This window comes from Amblyomma maculatum, chromosome 1 (assembly GCF_055883805.1).
Source record: "Amblyomma maculatum isolate TAMU_Amacu chromosome 1, ASM5588380v1, whole genome shotgun sequence".
Taxonomy (NCBI): Eukaryota; Metazoa; Arthropoda; class Arachnida; order Ixodida; family Ixodidae; genus Amblyomma; species Amblyomma maculatum.
Window position 1 is genome coordinate 366,580,835 of NC_139344.1, and position 14,227 is coordinate 366,595,061.

Genomic DNA, 14,227 nt, shown 5'->3' on the forward strand with positions numbered 1-14,227 from the left:
ATGCTCGTCACCCTCACATGATTCACAAAGAGAAAGACATCAGGATTCTGAGCTTTCATCTTGTGATCAAATTTTAACAGCAAGGAGTTAAAAATGCTGGATGTCATTCATGCATTTTGATTTACTTCGTAGGTGACAGTAATGAGATGCCAGTGGCTGAAACAGCAGGGTCGTTTTGACTTTCTAATCATGGGGAAGCACTCCTCAGTTCCTGACATATAACAACAAAAAGGACGCAGATATGGAACAGAATTTAATTAAGGGAATCTGAAGTGCATCATGTACGAGTTGGTATGTTCCAGATGCATTGCATGAGCACACCTGGGTTGTGTCTTTTCTAAATAGTGAAGAATTTGCTCTAGGGACATGAAAAAGTTGTCCTTAGTAACCGAGTGTCTCTTGTAACCATGTCTCTTGTATGCAATATTGTCAACATGGCAGACATAGGCAAACCAACCAAACCATTATCAAATGTCTTTTATAACTGAGTGTCTCTTGTAACAGTCTCTCTTGTAATGAGATTTAAGTGTAATATGCAAGACATTCCTGCATACAGATCACCACATTGTTTTCTCCTACAACCGCTATATAATATACAAATGAATTTTCTTTTCTCACCGGTTTCAGTTTCAGCAGCAAAGAGATGGCTGTGACATCACAATCAAGTCTAATTTGCGTGCGGCATGAAAGGGCAGCGATATAATTGCCAATTCCTGTTTTGCGATTTCTGTTTTGAGGCATGCTAGCTTTAGCATTGTAGTGAAATCAAACTACAGAGGAACGATCATGTTTTTTTCATCCCACACCTGATCTAGACTTGACTGACGTCACAGCCATCGCTCGAATGTTGAAGCCTAAACATGTGGGAAAAGAAATGTCACGTGGTGATTCAGTACAGCAACGTCTGATGCACCATTATAAAGGATAAAACATGAACTCAAAATTTCCTTTCAAGAAGAAGATGGGGGTGAGCTCACCCTGGTGGTGCTCTGCTGACTGAGCTGTTCCTTCTCACCAGATAGGCCCATCATTCGTTCCTCAAGGTCGCGGATGCGGCCCTGCAAGTCCCAGGGCTTGCGTTTGCCTGCTGCCGACGGCGCCAGTGCAGCTGCAACAGGCACTGAGCAGAGAACAAAACCAGCAAGGTCACTACAACCTACTTGCGCCACATTTTGCACTTCACACCCTCTTTCGCCTACAAAAAGCACAACTCTCCGCTGTGCATCACTACTACTCCTCAAAGGACCAATTAAAGCTCGCATGGAAACCTGATGCTGCACAAGACAACGTGCTAGGCAGTGCAGATGGTGATCAGGATAGTCTCGAGTGTTCGACTGTCCCACCCTCCGTGTAGATCATCATAATCATAGGTTATGCTGGTTTTTTTTCTTTTCTTGCCTCCATGATGCTCGTAGTCGCCATTTTGCCATGTGTCTCCTCGTCTCATTGTCATTGTTCCTTCTTTCCATCCATGTTCTTTGCTTTGTTCCGTCTACTGTGCTCTTGGCGCCGCATCGCGATGGAGCGGTACGCAAGTTATACAGCTGCTTTTAAGCTGAAAATTTTTGAGTATGCGCTACAGCATAGCAACCGCACTGCCAGCAGGCACTTCGGCGTCAACGAGTTAGCTCTGGAGACTGATTGTAGTGTCGACACAGACTCTGATAAAGTCTCTGAGCAAGAGTGGAACTGTATGGACCGCTGTGAGCATTATACCACGAGACACTGGGAGTGATGAGGCTGCAAGCGGCAAATAAAGTGCTTTAGCAATTTGTGCTTTTGGCGATCCTGTACTTCTATAACAAGGGCAAGTTCTGCTTGAAAGTAATGTTTTGGATATATTTACAATAGCTGGCCTAAGAATCCTGATTCGCATCTCTTAAAATTTCCTTTTAGCGCTCCACAACGTCTGCTCAAACATTTTCCCTGGATAATTCTTGCACCCTCCAACTTAGCGTCAATTTTCCAAGAAAAAAAGTGAGAGCATTATGCGAGTAAATATGTTATAGTGAATAAAATGTGCTGAATCATGAGCGGACATCCATGCCCCATTCAGAGAAAAAAATATTGGACGGACAAAATAGCGAGGCAATGAAGAGAAGTGTTTTTCCACAAATCAGCTCCCTGTAAACATTTGTCCCTGACTGTACAGGTGGATGGTGGGTAGGCCTGAGAGGTGGGAAGAGCACTGGTATGCAATAGAATTGTGCTGGCAGCAACAGCTGTGGCCGCAAACTTGCCTTTGGGTCGTGAAACGCCAGGAGTAGCAGTGGCGAGGTTGGCGGCAGAACCCGCCACATTGCGTTTCAGCCTGCTGAGCGCTGTGGGCATGATGGCACCAGGTCGGGGCCGCTTGGGATGCTCTAAGGCGTTTGCCGGCTGCAGAGAGAACAAGGGACAGTGGTCACACTGGCATGCATCCAAGCTGAAATTTACACTGCATGGGGCGACACACGCGCCCAGGACAATGCAGTTACCAGGCGGAGGAACAAGTGGGTCAATGCCCAATCTGACCTTAAGTTCTGAGGGGCATCTTACTCAAACGTCTTCGGCATGAAGGCAAGTAGCTAGACTGAAGCAGAGTTGGCAGTGACAAGGCCTCCAGCTTACAGCATTTCTGCAAAAAACTGCAGATTGGCCGTGTGACAAATGAGAGATTTTTGACAGAAATCAAGTTTTGACTGTCACTACCACAAGATCAAAGCACTTCTACCGGTAGTGCGGTAGTAGCCAGAGTCTCCTTTTGATGGCACTGTTACGGACAAGAGTAGAGTTTACAGTACAACAGAAAGTCAATTTACCTTGCGAGCTGGAACGTGCTTCGAGAGGAAAGTGTGAGACGTCACAACAATTTAAGAAATATGATTATATGCAATCTCAGACTGTTCAGGGCAATGTAGGTAGCACGCTAAAGCACGGAGGCAGTATATATGTCTGCGTTTGTTTCAAAAGGCAATACTTCAAACGCATGTGCCGAGCTCAAATGAACCCAAGCTGTGAAACCGTCACCCATGCAGCTTCAACGTAGCAGCAGTCATTGTTACCACCGCACCGCCGCTATTCAGCTTTTCGAGCTGCCCAGTCCTGCATCTAGTTTTTCTTTGTTTTCCCTACTCCATTTAACTTCTTTAATGTGGCCTCTATTCCAATAATCCCCAACAGCTTCTCCGCTTTGATTTATCCGCTTTGATGGCCTGGTACAGGGACAGTGACCATGCCGAGCAGATTAGTTCATATCCCTCACCGTTCTGAAAGGCAACTAGCAGATAGAAGGGAAAGACCAGTAAATAAAGCCCTGTACTGAATGACTGAACTGGCAATTTTGTTCCAGCACACTGATTGAACATTTGTTCTCTGTCCACAAGCAAATAAAAATCTGCAGTGGCTTAGATCAGCTTCTGTCGCTTCGAGTCTTGATGTCGCTGCTTGGCAAGAAGTTTTCACCGCTGTTCAGTCATCTCAGATGCACATTTAGCCTTTTAAGTTTCATTTGTAAGCTGTCGGGCGTCCTCACATCTAGCAATGATTTCTGGGTCATCTGACGCAGCTTCTCGCAGTCTCCAAAGATGCAGCACACTGTACATGCACCTACAGTCTGCTTCTTGATCAATGGCACATCTAACTAGTAAGCACACACTTGCAGGCATGTATGATATGTTCAGCTATGCAGTTGTCACGTAATCATACGGAGTCAGACGCGATGATGGCAACATGGCGCAGAGGAACCTGTGCACCCTCAGCGCGCACGTGACATTTGCAGCACAGTGGCAGAACACCTGCGGAATGGTGCAGGTGATTGCCATGGTTACGGCGCATGCACAGTTGTGGCCTAGGACAGGCACTGCAAAACTTGCTTCAGCTTGCCTAGTGTGGCTTTCGTTACAAAAAAGTAGAAAACCCTCGGCGATGCAATTGACGCAGACTGCCTACGTGATGACCACCTTAAATAGCTCTTAAAAACCATTAGTCACTGACGACACTTGGAGAGACTTGCAGTTCATTAAATAAATGTTAAAGAAAGAAAAGATCTCCTGAAGATAAAGCATCCCCATCCCCATAGTGCAATTTGGCAGGCTGATACCAGCCATGCCAGCTGTCTGAGCTAAGCCCCGATGTATGCACGCAAAACTGAGGGCCACCCACCTTGTTCTCTTTGAGCGCAGTTGTGCTCATACTCCTGCGCAGTGTCCCGAATGCTGGTCCAGCTGGGCGTTTGCTTGGAGATCGCAGCTTCCTCACAGTAGGCCCGCCGGCCACCTGTAGCGAGAACATGAGTCAACCCTGATACACCAATGCACAGCCTCCGCAAATACGTAAAAGACAGTTATACCCAGACCTCAAATGGCAGTAGTTGTGAAAAATAAACCACAGTAAGCATTTGAGCAGTCTCTGATCTGAGCGCATCACCCTTGGCACTTGAAGCATGTTCCTATTTCGATTGAGGCCAAGTTTGTTTTCGTGGTTTCTTTGAGCCCAACTGATGGAAAAAACAGCCTGCCTTCACTGCTTTCAATCCAATAAGAGAGGCAGTGTGCCACCGAAACATGCAGCCAGATCCCTTCCATTCAACACTTCAATGCATCAGAAGTTGCATTTGGCGCACTTTTGAAACCAACATATCAACGCTAACCAACACCACAGGTGTCAAAAGAATGATACTCTATTCAGCACGCCTTCAGAAGGGAAAGCTCAGGGGCCAGCAAAGAGGCCGGTGATCTGAACGTTCTCAAGTTCAAGGAATATGTGGCAAAGAAGCTGGCTGAATAAAAGCCATGCATGGCAGGCGTTGCAGACTTGCCAAGCCTGTGTACACATTAGCAGCATAGATTCTGGCACAACATTGCAATAATATGTGAAGCTGCAGCAAAAGACCAACGATAAGTTAATGCTGAAAGACTAACTATACAGAGTGCCACAATGTGTTTCTTCCCTTATTGAGAAGCACATCAAGCAGTCACACAGATTGAACATGCTGCACAAACTGTTGACGCACCCCATGGGCTGAAATCCTGGCAGTAGTTAGGGGTGGAAGCAGGCTCAAGCATTTTGGAGCAGCTTCGGAGCAGTTTTGGAGCAATGAAACAAGAGTTTTGGAGCATTTGAATTATGTTTTGGAGCCAGTTTCTAAGGTCAAATGCCTCTGATAATTGTAGTTTTCTCTTTCTGGCAGAAAAATATGAAATCTCTAATCTGATTCCTTTTTATGCAAGTTCAAAGCCTCTCCAACTTCGCACTCATCCCTGACAAGACAAGCGGCCAACAACTTTGAACAGACTAGCAGCGTGCACGTTTGCTGGTGCGCTTCATAACTGAACACCTAGTGTGACCTAAAGCATTTGCCTAATGATAGATTCAAATGTCAAGTTTACCACTTCAATGCACTCAAACAGTGCCACTAATTTGGAGCTCAGATTAATAGGCATGACATTTCTGCTAGTATCTTGTACGTATCCTTTTTGGTCTGTGCTGACAAATTCCTGAGCAGTAGTGCTTTCAGGAAATATAGATAGCACTGAAGGGTAGCCTTTTCGTCCTTCAGCATTTTTACTTCACTGCCTCCTGTCAATGGTTCTATCATTGTTTGCTTGAGCAACTCTGGGGCTCATTTTCAACATCTTGGCAATAGGTCTGTATGGCTTTCCAACACTCTTGAGAAGCTTCTTAGTGGCTGACACCTTTGGAATACCAACCCATAACGATTCAAGCATGATTTTGTCTGCCACAGGCCCGACAAGCTTGTCACTACCAAAGAGGCTCGATGAGTACCTCCTTGTTCTCACAGCAGAACCATTAGAATAACTCATGCAGTTTTTGCAATCGGACAAGTTTCCTAATGGCTCACAGTAGTTTGCACTATCTACTTCGCTTGCTGCTCTCGCTTCACTCTCTACTGGCGATTCAAAAGGCTGAGAGGTGGTGTTATGTCACACGCACAGTGCGTTTTTTTCGCAATTCCCTTCAATTACCGGTGGTTCATACTAAATTTACTTGCGAACGAATATTTATTATACTCTACGCTTCCCTCCATCACAAAAATTTTATTTACATTAAGGCCAGTGCAAGATGCGTTATATGCTTGTGCCCGGTGCTGTGACATTGTTCCCGTGTTCTGCTAAATTTGATGGTAGAACATTGAGGCAGCCAGTTTGGAGCAGTATTGCATTTTGGAGCAGGATAGAGCAGGGAAAGCAGTTTGGAGCAGAATGGAGCAATTGGAGTAGCACTTCCACCCCTGAGTAGTCTATCAACCCAATTGAGAAACTTTTTTCTTTCACTGCAAGACAAATTTCAGCAAGTATTCTATATGGACAACCTCGAGGCAATATTTCAACCCATTTCAAGGGAAAAAAAATTGGGTTCCCTCTGGCACTAACCACCCCTTGATAGGAAAGATGCAGCACAATGAGAGCCAGGATAAATCAAAATAGTAATAGTTCCCACAACAGCATTGTTAGCTATGCCTATACTCTGGTGCCTGATAGCCACCCATTTAAATCTGCATGGTGAAAAAGTGATGCCCCTCTTGTAAGCTAATGAATGGTTAGCCTTGTCGAAGGGCACTTAAGGACATATTTACTACCATTCGCTGTGCTGAACAAAGTTGTGCATTGAAAATAAACCCTTACAGAGGTTTTGAATGAATAGTAAGGTTTTGCATGGATGTTGCTAACTTTGCTGCTTATAGATGCCGCGGCAAGGTTATCAGATACCTAGTTTTGGCATCAATACCTCTAGATAAAAGAGACAAAAAATTAAATCTATACAAGCTTACACATCAGTGTGTATCAGCAGACAATATACACGTGGTTCCACCTACTCCTGAGATGCCGGCTACCATTAGGGATGCATAAAAAGTATAGGTAGTCTGAAAAAATCAAAATAGAGATGTCTAGGTACTGAACACACAGCAAGTTATCCCGGTCAGTTTCTCAAATTAATAGTAGTATAGAAGTTCTAGGAGAAGGTCTTAGTTACGACGAACAGAGAGATCAGTTTGGCAGTTCTCTCTCCATGTTCACTATGTACCACATAAAAGCATGGAAGGCTTGAGGCATTTTTCTTAAGTTTAAAGTCTCGTTGGTGCGCACTCTTTTCTGAGCGCAATTATAAAGGTGTAGAAAGGTAGCCATAAAAAAAGGACTGTTCCGGCCATGGTGGCAGCCACCCACAACAACGCCTAACAAGAGGATGGGACAGAATCTTAAAAACAAAGCCCTGCTACACGCCATTCATACAGCATAACTATAACCAAATATGGCTGACCTCAGGGTGGTTCACCACACAAGGTTAACCCTTGCCGCCTGGAAAGAGGAGAAAAAGAGGAGAGTAAGATACAGGACAGTCGTAAGGTGCAAGATAGGAAAATGAAAGATGGAGGAAAATTGAGGGGAGGTTAGAAAAAGGCAACTGCAGATTTCCCCCAGGTGGGTCAGCCTGGAGGTGCCATCTATGGGAAGCGTAGGCCAAAGTGGTGAGTGGCCTCCATCGAGGGGCTATAAAGGTCCAAACATTGGGCATCGGCTCAACCCCCAGGATTCCCTTTTCCCTAGACATGGTGATGCCACGCATGGCTAAGCATGGGTGCTTGGGGTCTGTGGTGTTGCACAGTACATATGCTTTAACAGATGCCCCTTGTGGGGCCTACTTCCCTGCTAGAATAATAACTCCCTCTAGCACATATTGAACTCTCTACGTGTGTATAGCTGCAGAACTGAGGATTGAGTGAGTTGGTGATGATCCATAGTATAAATACCAGTGCTTACGAGCACACAGAAGACAAGGCGAAACAAACTAAAGGCATTGAACTGTCAGCAGTTTGTTTCACCTCGTCCTCTGTCTGCTGGTATTTATATGATGGTGCCTACAGCCTCAAGAAGCCGGTGAGCCAATGCTCTTAGATATAAATGAAGGTGATTGTAATAACCCAATTAATAAACAAACAGTGGCTTACCCTCTGGCCTGGGCCACCGGGCAGGGACGGGGCTGAAACAAAAAGGAAAAAAAAAAAAAAAAAAAAATGTTTCAACGAGAGTTCGCGATCACAAGTGAAGGAACTATTTACACTGCACGGAAAGCAAGGAGAGCCCTGCAAAATATCGAACCAGAGTGCGAATGAAAAAAAAAAAAAAAAAAAAAGCTTTGAAAAGCACAAACAACTAGGTGCATGTACTCGTAGATATGCCTCCACAGTTATCCAACGTTCATCTAACCATCTGCGCATTAAACCAGAAGGAAAGCAGATTTATTTTTGGCTTCGCTTGGCGCGAAATTAAAAGCATAAAGCACGTCTGCGTCAGGCGCTGAGAACCGGAAACGTTGGTGCGCCCTGTTGCAGTGGCTCGGCGCACGCGAGACAAGCAGAGGGTTGCCAAATTTAAACTACCCGAGACGGTGGGCGTTGGCATATGAGAGAACCGCGTTGACATTTTGGGTGTGTGTAAAACAAGAAGGAAAAACAATACAGAGCGACGCAATAAGCGCTGATGCACGGCTTCCTGCCTTTCCGAAAGGACATCCTTTACTAATGCCTACCTAGAAGAGCAGATATTTTATGCTGTTATGCTCCAGACGCACGGCCTGCGGGCTCAACACTGACCACACCCCGTATTCGCAGCTTCAGTAACTTTTGCAGTTTGAAATGCGCACCATTCCCGAAGACCACAGGCTGACCGCAAAACCGCACGAGACGGAATAACACAGCATGACGATGAACAGGAGCTGCTGCGGTATCTCGCAGCGCACAACGCTGTACTGAACACACTGCAATAAAAACAAAGCACAACTTACGCTGGCTCATATCGCTGCTGCCGGGTGTCAAATGCTGGCGAACACAATCGCCGAAAGCCGAAAGCACTCGTCGAAAGTTTTCGCCACGTTAAAAAGTCGCCGGCGCTGGCAGGTAGAGATTTTTGAATACCCGACGCCGACCGAGCCTATCACGTGGCCTTTGAACTGGTCTGCTATTGGTTCGAGACCTGACTTAAGCGCAGACCTGGACAGATAATCCCCAAAGAGTTTCTCCCGCTCACCATGTTAATTTAGACAATGGATGTTTATCAACTCGCCCAACAAAGTATCTTGGTCTCCCGCTCACATATCCTAGTTCATAGTGTTCGCCGCTATGCAAGAAACCATGCAGTTGTTGTGGCGCTAATATACATCTATCAAAAATAATTCGCGTTTATAACCTTCTTTAAAAATAATGTTGTAATTTATTAACGTGATTTAAAAATGTCTTCCGTTATGACTTTTATAGTTGATAACTTTGAAACAGGAGAGAAGGCCTTTTTTTTTTTTTCATCATCATCATCTTTCTAACTTGTCTCTTCTGCCGCCCGTTCTCTGCCGCGGACGAAATTTGAATGGAAAGTCGCCGCGAGTGGGCATGCACTGCGCGAGTCATTTTCGGGTGCAGCTAGTTTGAACGATGCCCTGCAGCAGCTGAAGTGGCTTCCGGCACGACGGACCCCGAGGAGCGCCGGCGGCGTATTGCGAGACTGCAAGAGGTATGCGTGTAATTGAGCTCTTGGTTTGTCTTCACCGAAGTCGTGCTTCCCACTGCCGCTGGTCTTGATTAGTCCGCTAGTTCGTGCAAGGCATTTCGCTGAGCTCGAGTAGCGCTGACCGCTGCATTACGTGCTTCCCTGCTAGCAATGGGATTGATACGCCGTTAGCGCTGAGCGATTCCCGCCAAGATAGTAGTTTGTTGCACCGTTTCTGTGCTCCACCGTGAAGGGAGCGCTTAATGTGGGCGGTCTCAATCCAGAAAAACCGTGTTGCTTTCTTGCTTTGTTCTTAGCTCCCAAGACCGGAGTTAGGAGACAGGCAGTGACATTTGTCTTGATGAAAATCCTTGGGTGTGCAGTGTGCAGGTACTACCCTCGTTATGGTAGAAATGCAGTGCAGTTAAGGACTGCTGAGCCAGTAATCGGAGTCACCTGAGATGGTTTCTTTTCTTACTGCGGTGATAACTCCAATGCGCCAATATTATGTTCACAAATCTTTGTTTACAGAACATGTCATACAGGTCATTTTTCATTAACCGGTGTCTGAGCATGCTGTTTATTCCGAATCGAAAGTTCGGGAGTTGTGGTTGTTGTGAACTGCGTTCAGTCTCAAGCATATAACATACCAAACACTTCAAACGTACTAAAAGAGGTGGTGCACTAATATTTTGGCAGCCTTTCTTGTGAAGCAATGCACACCTAGGTATCTTATTAGTTACGCCAGAGAAAGGAAGAGGGGACTTTGGAAGTTTAGCTAAGCGGCTGAGGCTTTATACAGATACTGGCATGTTGGCTTAAGAACCGTGTGAAAAGGCAAGCATAATGAGAGCTCAGTCAAAGCCTAAATACCTAACATGCCATCCATCTGTTTGTACACACTCCATGGTCCCCAATTCCCTAGCCAGAGAATGTAATTTAAATATTGTCCAATCAGGTGGTTGCACTTAGTCTTTGAGAAATGCCTGCAGCAAGGGGTGTCAGCAGAACCTGTTCGGAAATTTTCCAGTGGTGGGGATGAACCTTTCTGGTAGTGATGGCAATATGTTGAAACAGTCGTCAACCGCGGCTACCGGGAAACTTAGCACTCCAAGCTATATCCTGAAGCTCAAACCACCATTCTCTGAGGAAAGGTGCTGTCTTCCTTTTTACTGTCACCCTTTCATCGAAGGAAGAGACAAGTGTTGCTTGGAATGGAGCAGTTATCTTGCATGGTCATGTGCTTGCATTTGCTCTGCTGAAGACCCTGGTTGACGGTCTCTTTCCTCCACAAAGTGGAAACAAAGTTGTTGCAGCCGTTGTTCTAGTTCCATGCCCAAATCTCTATCCATTGATGAAATGACTTCTGACAACACACAGTTCAAGTCCCAGACCTTAGAAAAAGAAGACAGCATCTTTCCAGAGCCGGGCAGATTATTGTGCAGCTTATGCTTAAACTTGTGGCCCTACATTAAGTATCGTGTTTGCGATAAGAAAGTTGGTCATTTTTACAACTAACGGCATCATGCATGCTGTTGGTTCACTGAAGATAATACAGCATCAAGATTGGCTAATTGGTGATGGCTCATATGACTTACCATCACCTGCAGAGTACGTTTTTGTTCGTATGTTTTGCTTTTTCTTTAGTGCATTTACATTTTTCTAGTCATGTCTTAACATAGTTTGAATCTCAGGTAGGCTTTGTTGGTTCATTGTTGGTAGGCAGTGGTTCATTTGCAAAATGCCCTAATTAGTAGCCCTCTGTCCACTTAGACTACAAAAGCTTACACTATGGACACCACTCCCGGCCATAATATAATGCGCTTGTAGAAGGTGACCCTGCTGTGGCCCAGAATTCTTCCATTGAATTGGTTCATGCTCACAGGTTATGTGCGTAAAGGACAATGTCAAGGATGCTAACCGTTACCTTTGCAACTAATATTTAAGAACTTGTAAAGGTTAGTCAGAAAAAGCAAAATGTTTCCACTATAATCGAATGTCTCATAGCGGGTGACCTTGAGTGCTTTGTGAATTACGAACGAGAAGCTTTTCTGTTTCAGGAGAGAGTGGAATTTCCACACATAATGCCAAGGCAAGTGATAGGCACTGAGAAAATGTGGCACTTGCTAAGCTTTCAGGTTCATGATTTTCGTGGGCTGCATTTTTGTCGATGAAAGTTTGGAGAGCTTTTTCTTTTCATAAAACCAGCTGGTAGACAAGAAGGAAGGGAAAGAGTAAAATTTCACGTGACTTTTAGAGGAATGCTGAAGATGGTTTCACATATCAATGTAAGTTGTAAACTAAGTTCAGTGGGTCACTTCTTGACATTTCATCTCAGATGCTGAGTCTATATATGGGCTAACAAAGGGTCCCTTTGTGATAAAGAATTAATGTTAGTGAGTTCACAAAGTGCAGTCTAGTGACTGAAGCCAGGCATCGGGTAAATTGATGCTGCATCAGGCAGCATTGTGAATGCCACTGGTTTTCCCACTCATGTGTTCTTACTCATGTTTGATATGAGAAGAGCAGCGTTTGAGAGTGTTTATCCCCAAAATTTTAGCTTTTACGCATCTCACATGATAATGTTTGTTTGCAGCTAGTGCAAAAACATTTCATGGCCCCACTTTTTCTGGAGGAGTTTTGTAGCTTCTCTGCAAGCTGAAATGTTGTAGTCTGAATTACGAACTTTTTGAGAGAGCAGCAAATACAGGTGGTGTTGGGGGACATACAAGCTCTGCCTTTCAAGGTTTGACGCAGCTGCATCACCAGCTCCCACTGCAAATCATCTGCATACATTCACTCTGCTACTTATTTAATTGTTACTCCTTTAATTTGTGCCTCTGTTATCTGAGATACTCATTAACATATAAGCCTTAGCTACTACATTATGTAAAAGACCACCTGCTTATTGTACATTATTATTATATGCTATGCAAATCCAAAGGCTGGGTGGAAACATTAGTGCTTGTTAACTTGTGTTTTGCGTTTCTTTGTGATCATGCTAATGGCCATTTTTGTGGTGGCAGTCACTGTATTTATTTGCATAATGATCATTTTTTTCGAAGGTTTCTTGAAAGTTTTCGGGGAGGCAGTCATAATTTGTGGTTAAATATTTGGAAAAAGGTAGGAAACGGTAAAAATGAGATGAAATCTCGGCTGATGGACTCCCATCTGGTATGAATTGGATTCTAAATGAATCAGAATGCTTACTTCAGTGAAGTTTCCGCACTCATGAACACAGGTAACTTTATTTTTTTTTTGAACCAGGAGGGGCAACTGCCCTAGTCTTCAGGGTAGTGTCCAAAGAGCATGACTAGGGGTCACTTAAAGGGACACTAAAGAGAAAACTGAAGTGGGATTGCTTTGATAGAATGCCAGTTCCTGGTTACAAAAAAGCCACTCTTACTAAAAACAGAGCTGTTATAGGGTAGTAAAGAGGAAGAACAGGAATGCAAGTATTGCCGTCACAGCCGAAACGGCCGAGACTCGCAACTATGAATCACGTAACGCGCAAGGGATCCCGGAGGCTGACAAATGCGAATTGCGTTGACCGCTTGAATGCGTAGTCGGTTTTGTCTCAAATATGATAACATGCTTTTATCACACTTAAACGACGGCGAAAAGACAGACAACGTAAATGCTGCAAGGCAAATATAAAAATATACTAATTTTGTCTGCTTGTCGGTAGATGCCGCTAGTCTCTCAGCTAACATGGCGCTACAGGCGTCCACTTCAGTTTCGGTTATGTTCCGGCCCAGGCACTTCGTGCGTGCTCAGATAGTTTGGTTTGGGCCTGCGGCGCCTGAAATACGAGCTTGGAGCAGCAAATGCGCCTGCCCTGAGTGCGTATCGAATGAAGATCATGACTCCGCACGCACCTGCAAAGTATTCTCCTCTCCCCGCGCGCCAGCAATCACGGAGTCTCCTCTTGCGTCATAGTGTGCGTCATCCTACCCTACTACGTAGTAGAAGAAAAGTTTGAATTCGACTAGCGGGAACAAAAAAACCTCAACTTCTTATTGCAATATCTCGGCAATAATTCGATTTTTTGCTGCCGGATATGTGGTGATAGTGTCACCAAAGGCCATTTATTAGATTTTGATAGCATATTTGGGTGTCTTTAGTGTCCCTTTAAAGGCTCATTGTCCACCTTCTGGTCGAAAATATTTTCTTCCTCGGTGACTGTGAGACTTCGTACCCAGAACGCAAAGCCGCAAAATGTTCTCGAAAAGAGTAATTAGTAACACAGTTACAACCACCGCAATCAACCATTTCTGTTGTGTTTCTCTCCTCCTGTCCCCTCGCAAAAGGTTTTTCACTCTCCTGCCCGGTCGTCTAGCCTCCGCAAGACAAATTCCCCATTCTCCTCCGCGTTTGGTGGGAAGGGGGGCGTGGTACTCGGTGTGCACGGGAAAAAGAAAAAAAAAGGGGGCGAAAAAGGTAAAAGAAAAAGGGGGCGAGGGAGCACGCGCTGCTGCATTCAGTCCGGCAGTGGCGAGGGAAAAGCCCACAGCGAGCGGTGAACACAATTAGTGGTGTACGCCCATCCTTCACCCGTCAGACAGCGAGACGGACCATTGGATGTCGTTTTATACTCAGACGTCAGCCTTGCGGCTCGTAGAAAATATGAAAGCTGGTTTCCCGAAGAGGAGGATGAGAGAGCTTTGATTTTTAATTTTGCTGCTTTGCGGCACGCATATCGCTGTAGCATTTTGCACAGACTATCTCCGGTACCTGACCGAAGC

General features: G+C 45.0%; 2 protein-coding genes across 4 annotated transcripts in view; one reads left to right on the forward strand and one right to left on the reverse strand.

Moving 5' to 3' along the window:
* Positions 1–9,054, reverse strand: part of ncd (non-claret disjunctional) — a 33,750-nt gene extending 24,696 nt beyond the window's left edge. The window contains exons 1-6 of one of the 2 annotated variants that reach the window (XM_084591722.1): positions 8,788–9,054; positions 7,952–7,983; positions 7,264–7,301; positions 4,144–4,257; positions 2,241–2,379; positions 978–1,120 (exon numbers count right to left, since the gene is read on the reverse strand). In XM_084591722.1, the coding sequence (XP_084447848.1) occupies positions 978–1,120; positions 2,241–2,379; positions 4,144–4,173 (312 nt within the window). In that variant the 5' untranslated portion in view covers positions 4,174–4,257; positions 7,264–7,301; positions 7,952–7,983; positions 8,788–9,054. The remainder of the gene's footprint in view (positions 1–977; positions 1,121–2,240; positions 2,380–4,143; positions 4,258–7,263; positions 7,302–7,951; positions 7,984–8,787) is intronic. The other variant, XM_084591721.1, reaches the window with a different exon arrangement.
* Positions 9,055–9,345: 291 nt separating this feature from the next.
* LOC146208055 (uncharacterized) overlaps positions 9,346–14,227 on the forward strand; it is a 43,812-nt gene continuing 38,930 nt past the window's right edge. The window contains exon 1 of one of the 2 annotated variants that reach the window (XM_084591724.1): positions 9,346–9,506. The gene's annotated coding sequence lies outside the window, so the exon portion shown is untranslated. The remainder of the gene's footprint in view (positions 9,507–14,227) is intronic. The other variant, XM_084591723.1, reaches the window with a different exon arrangement.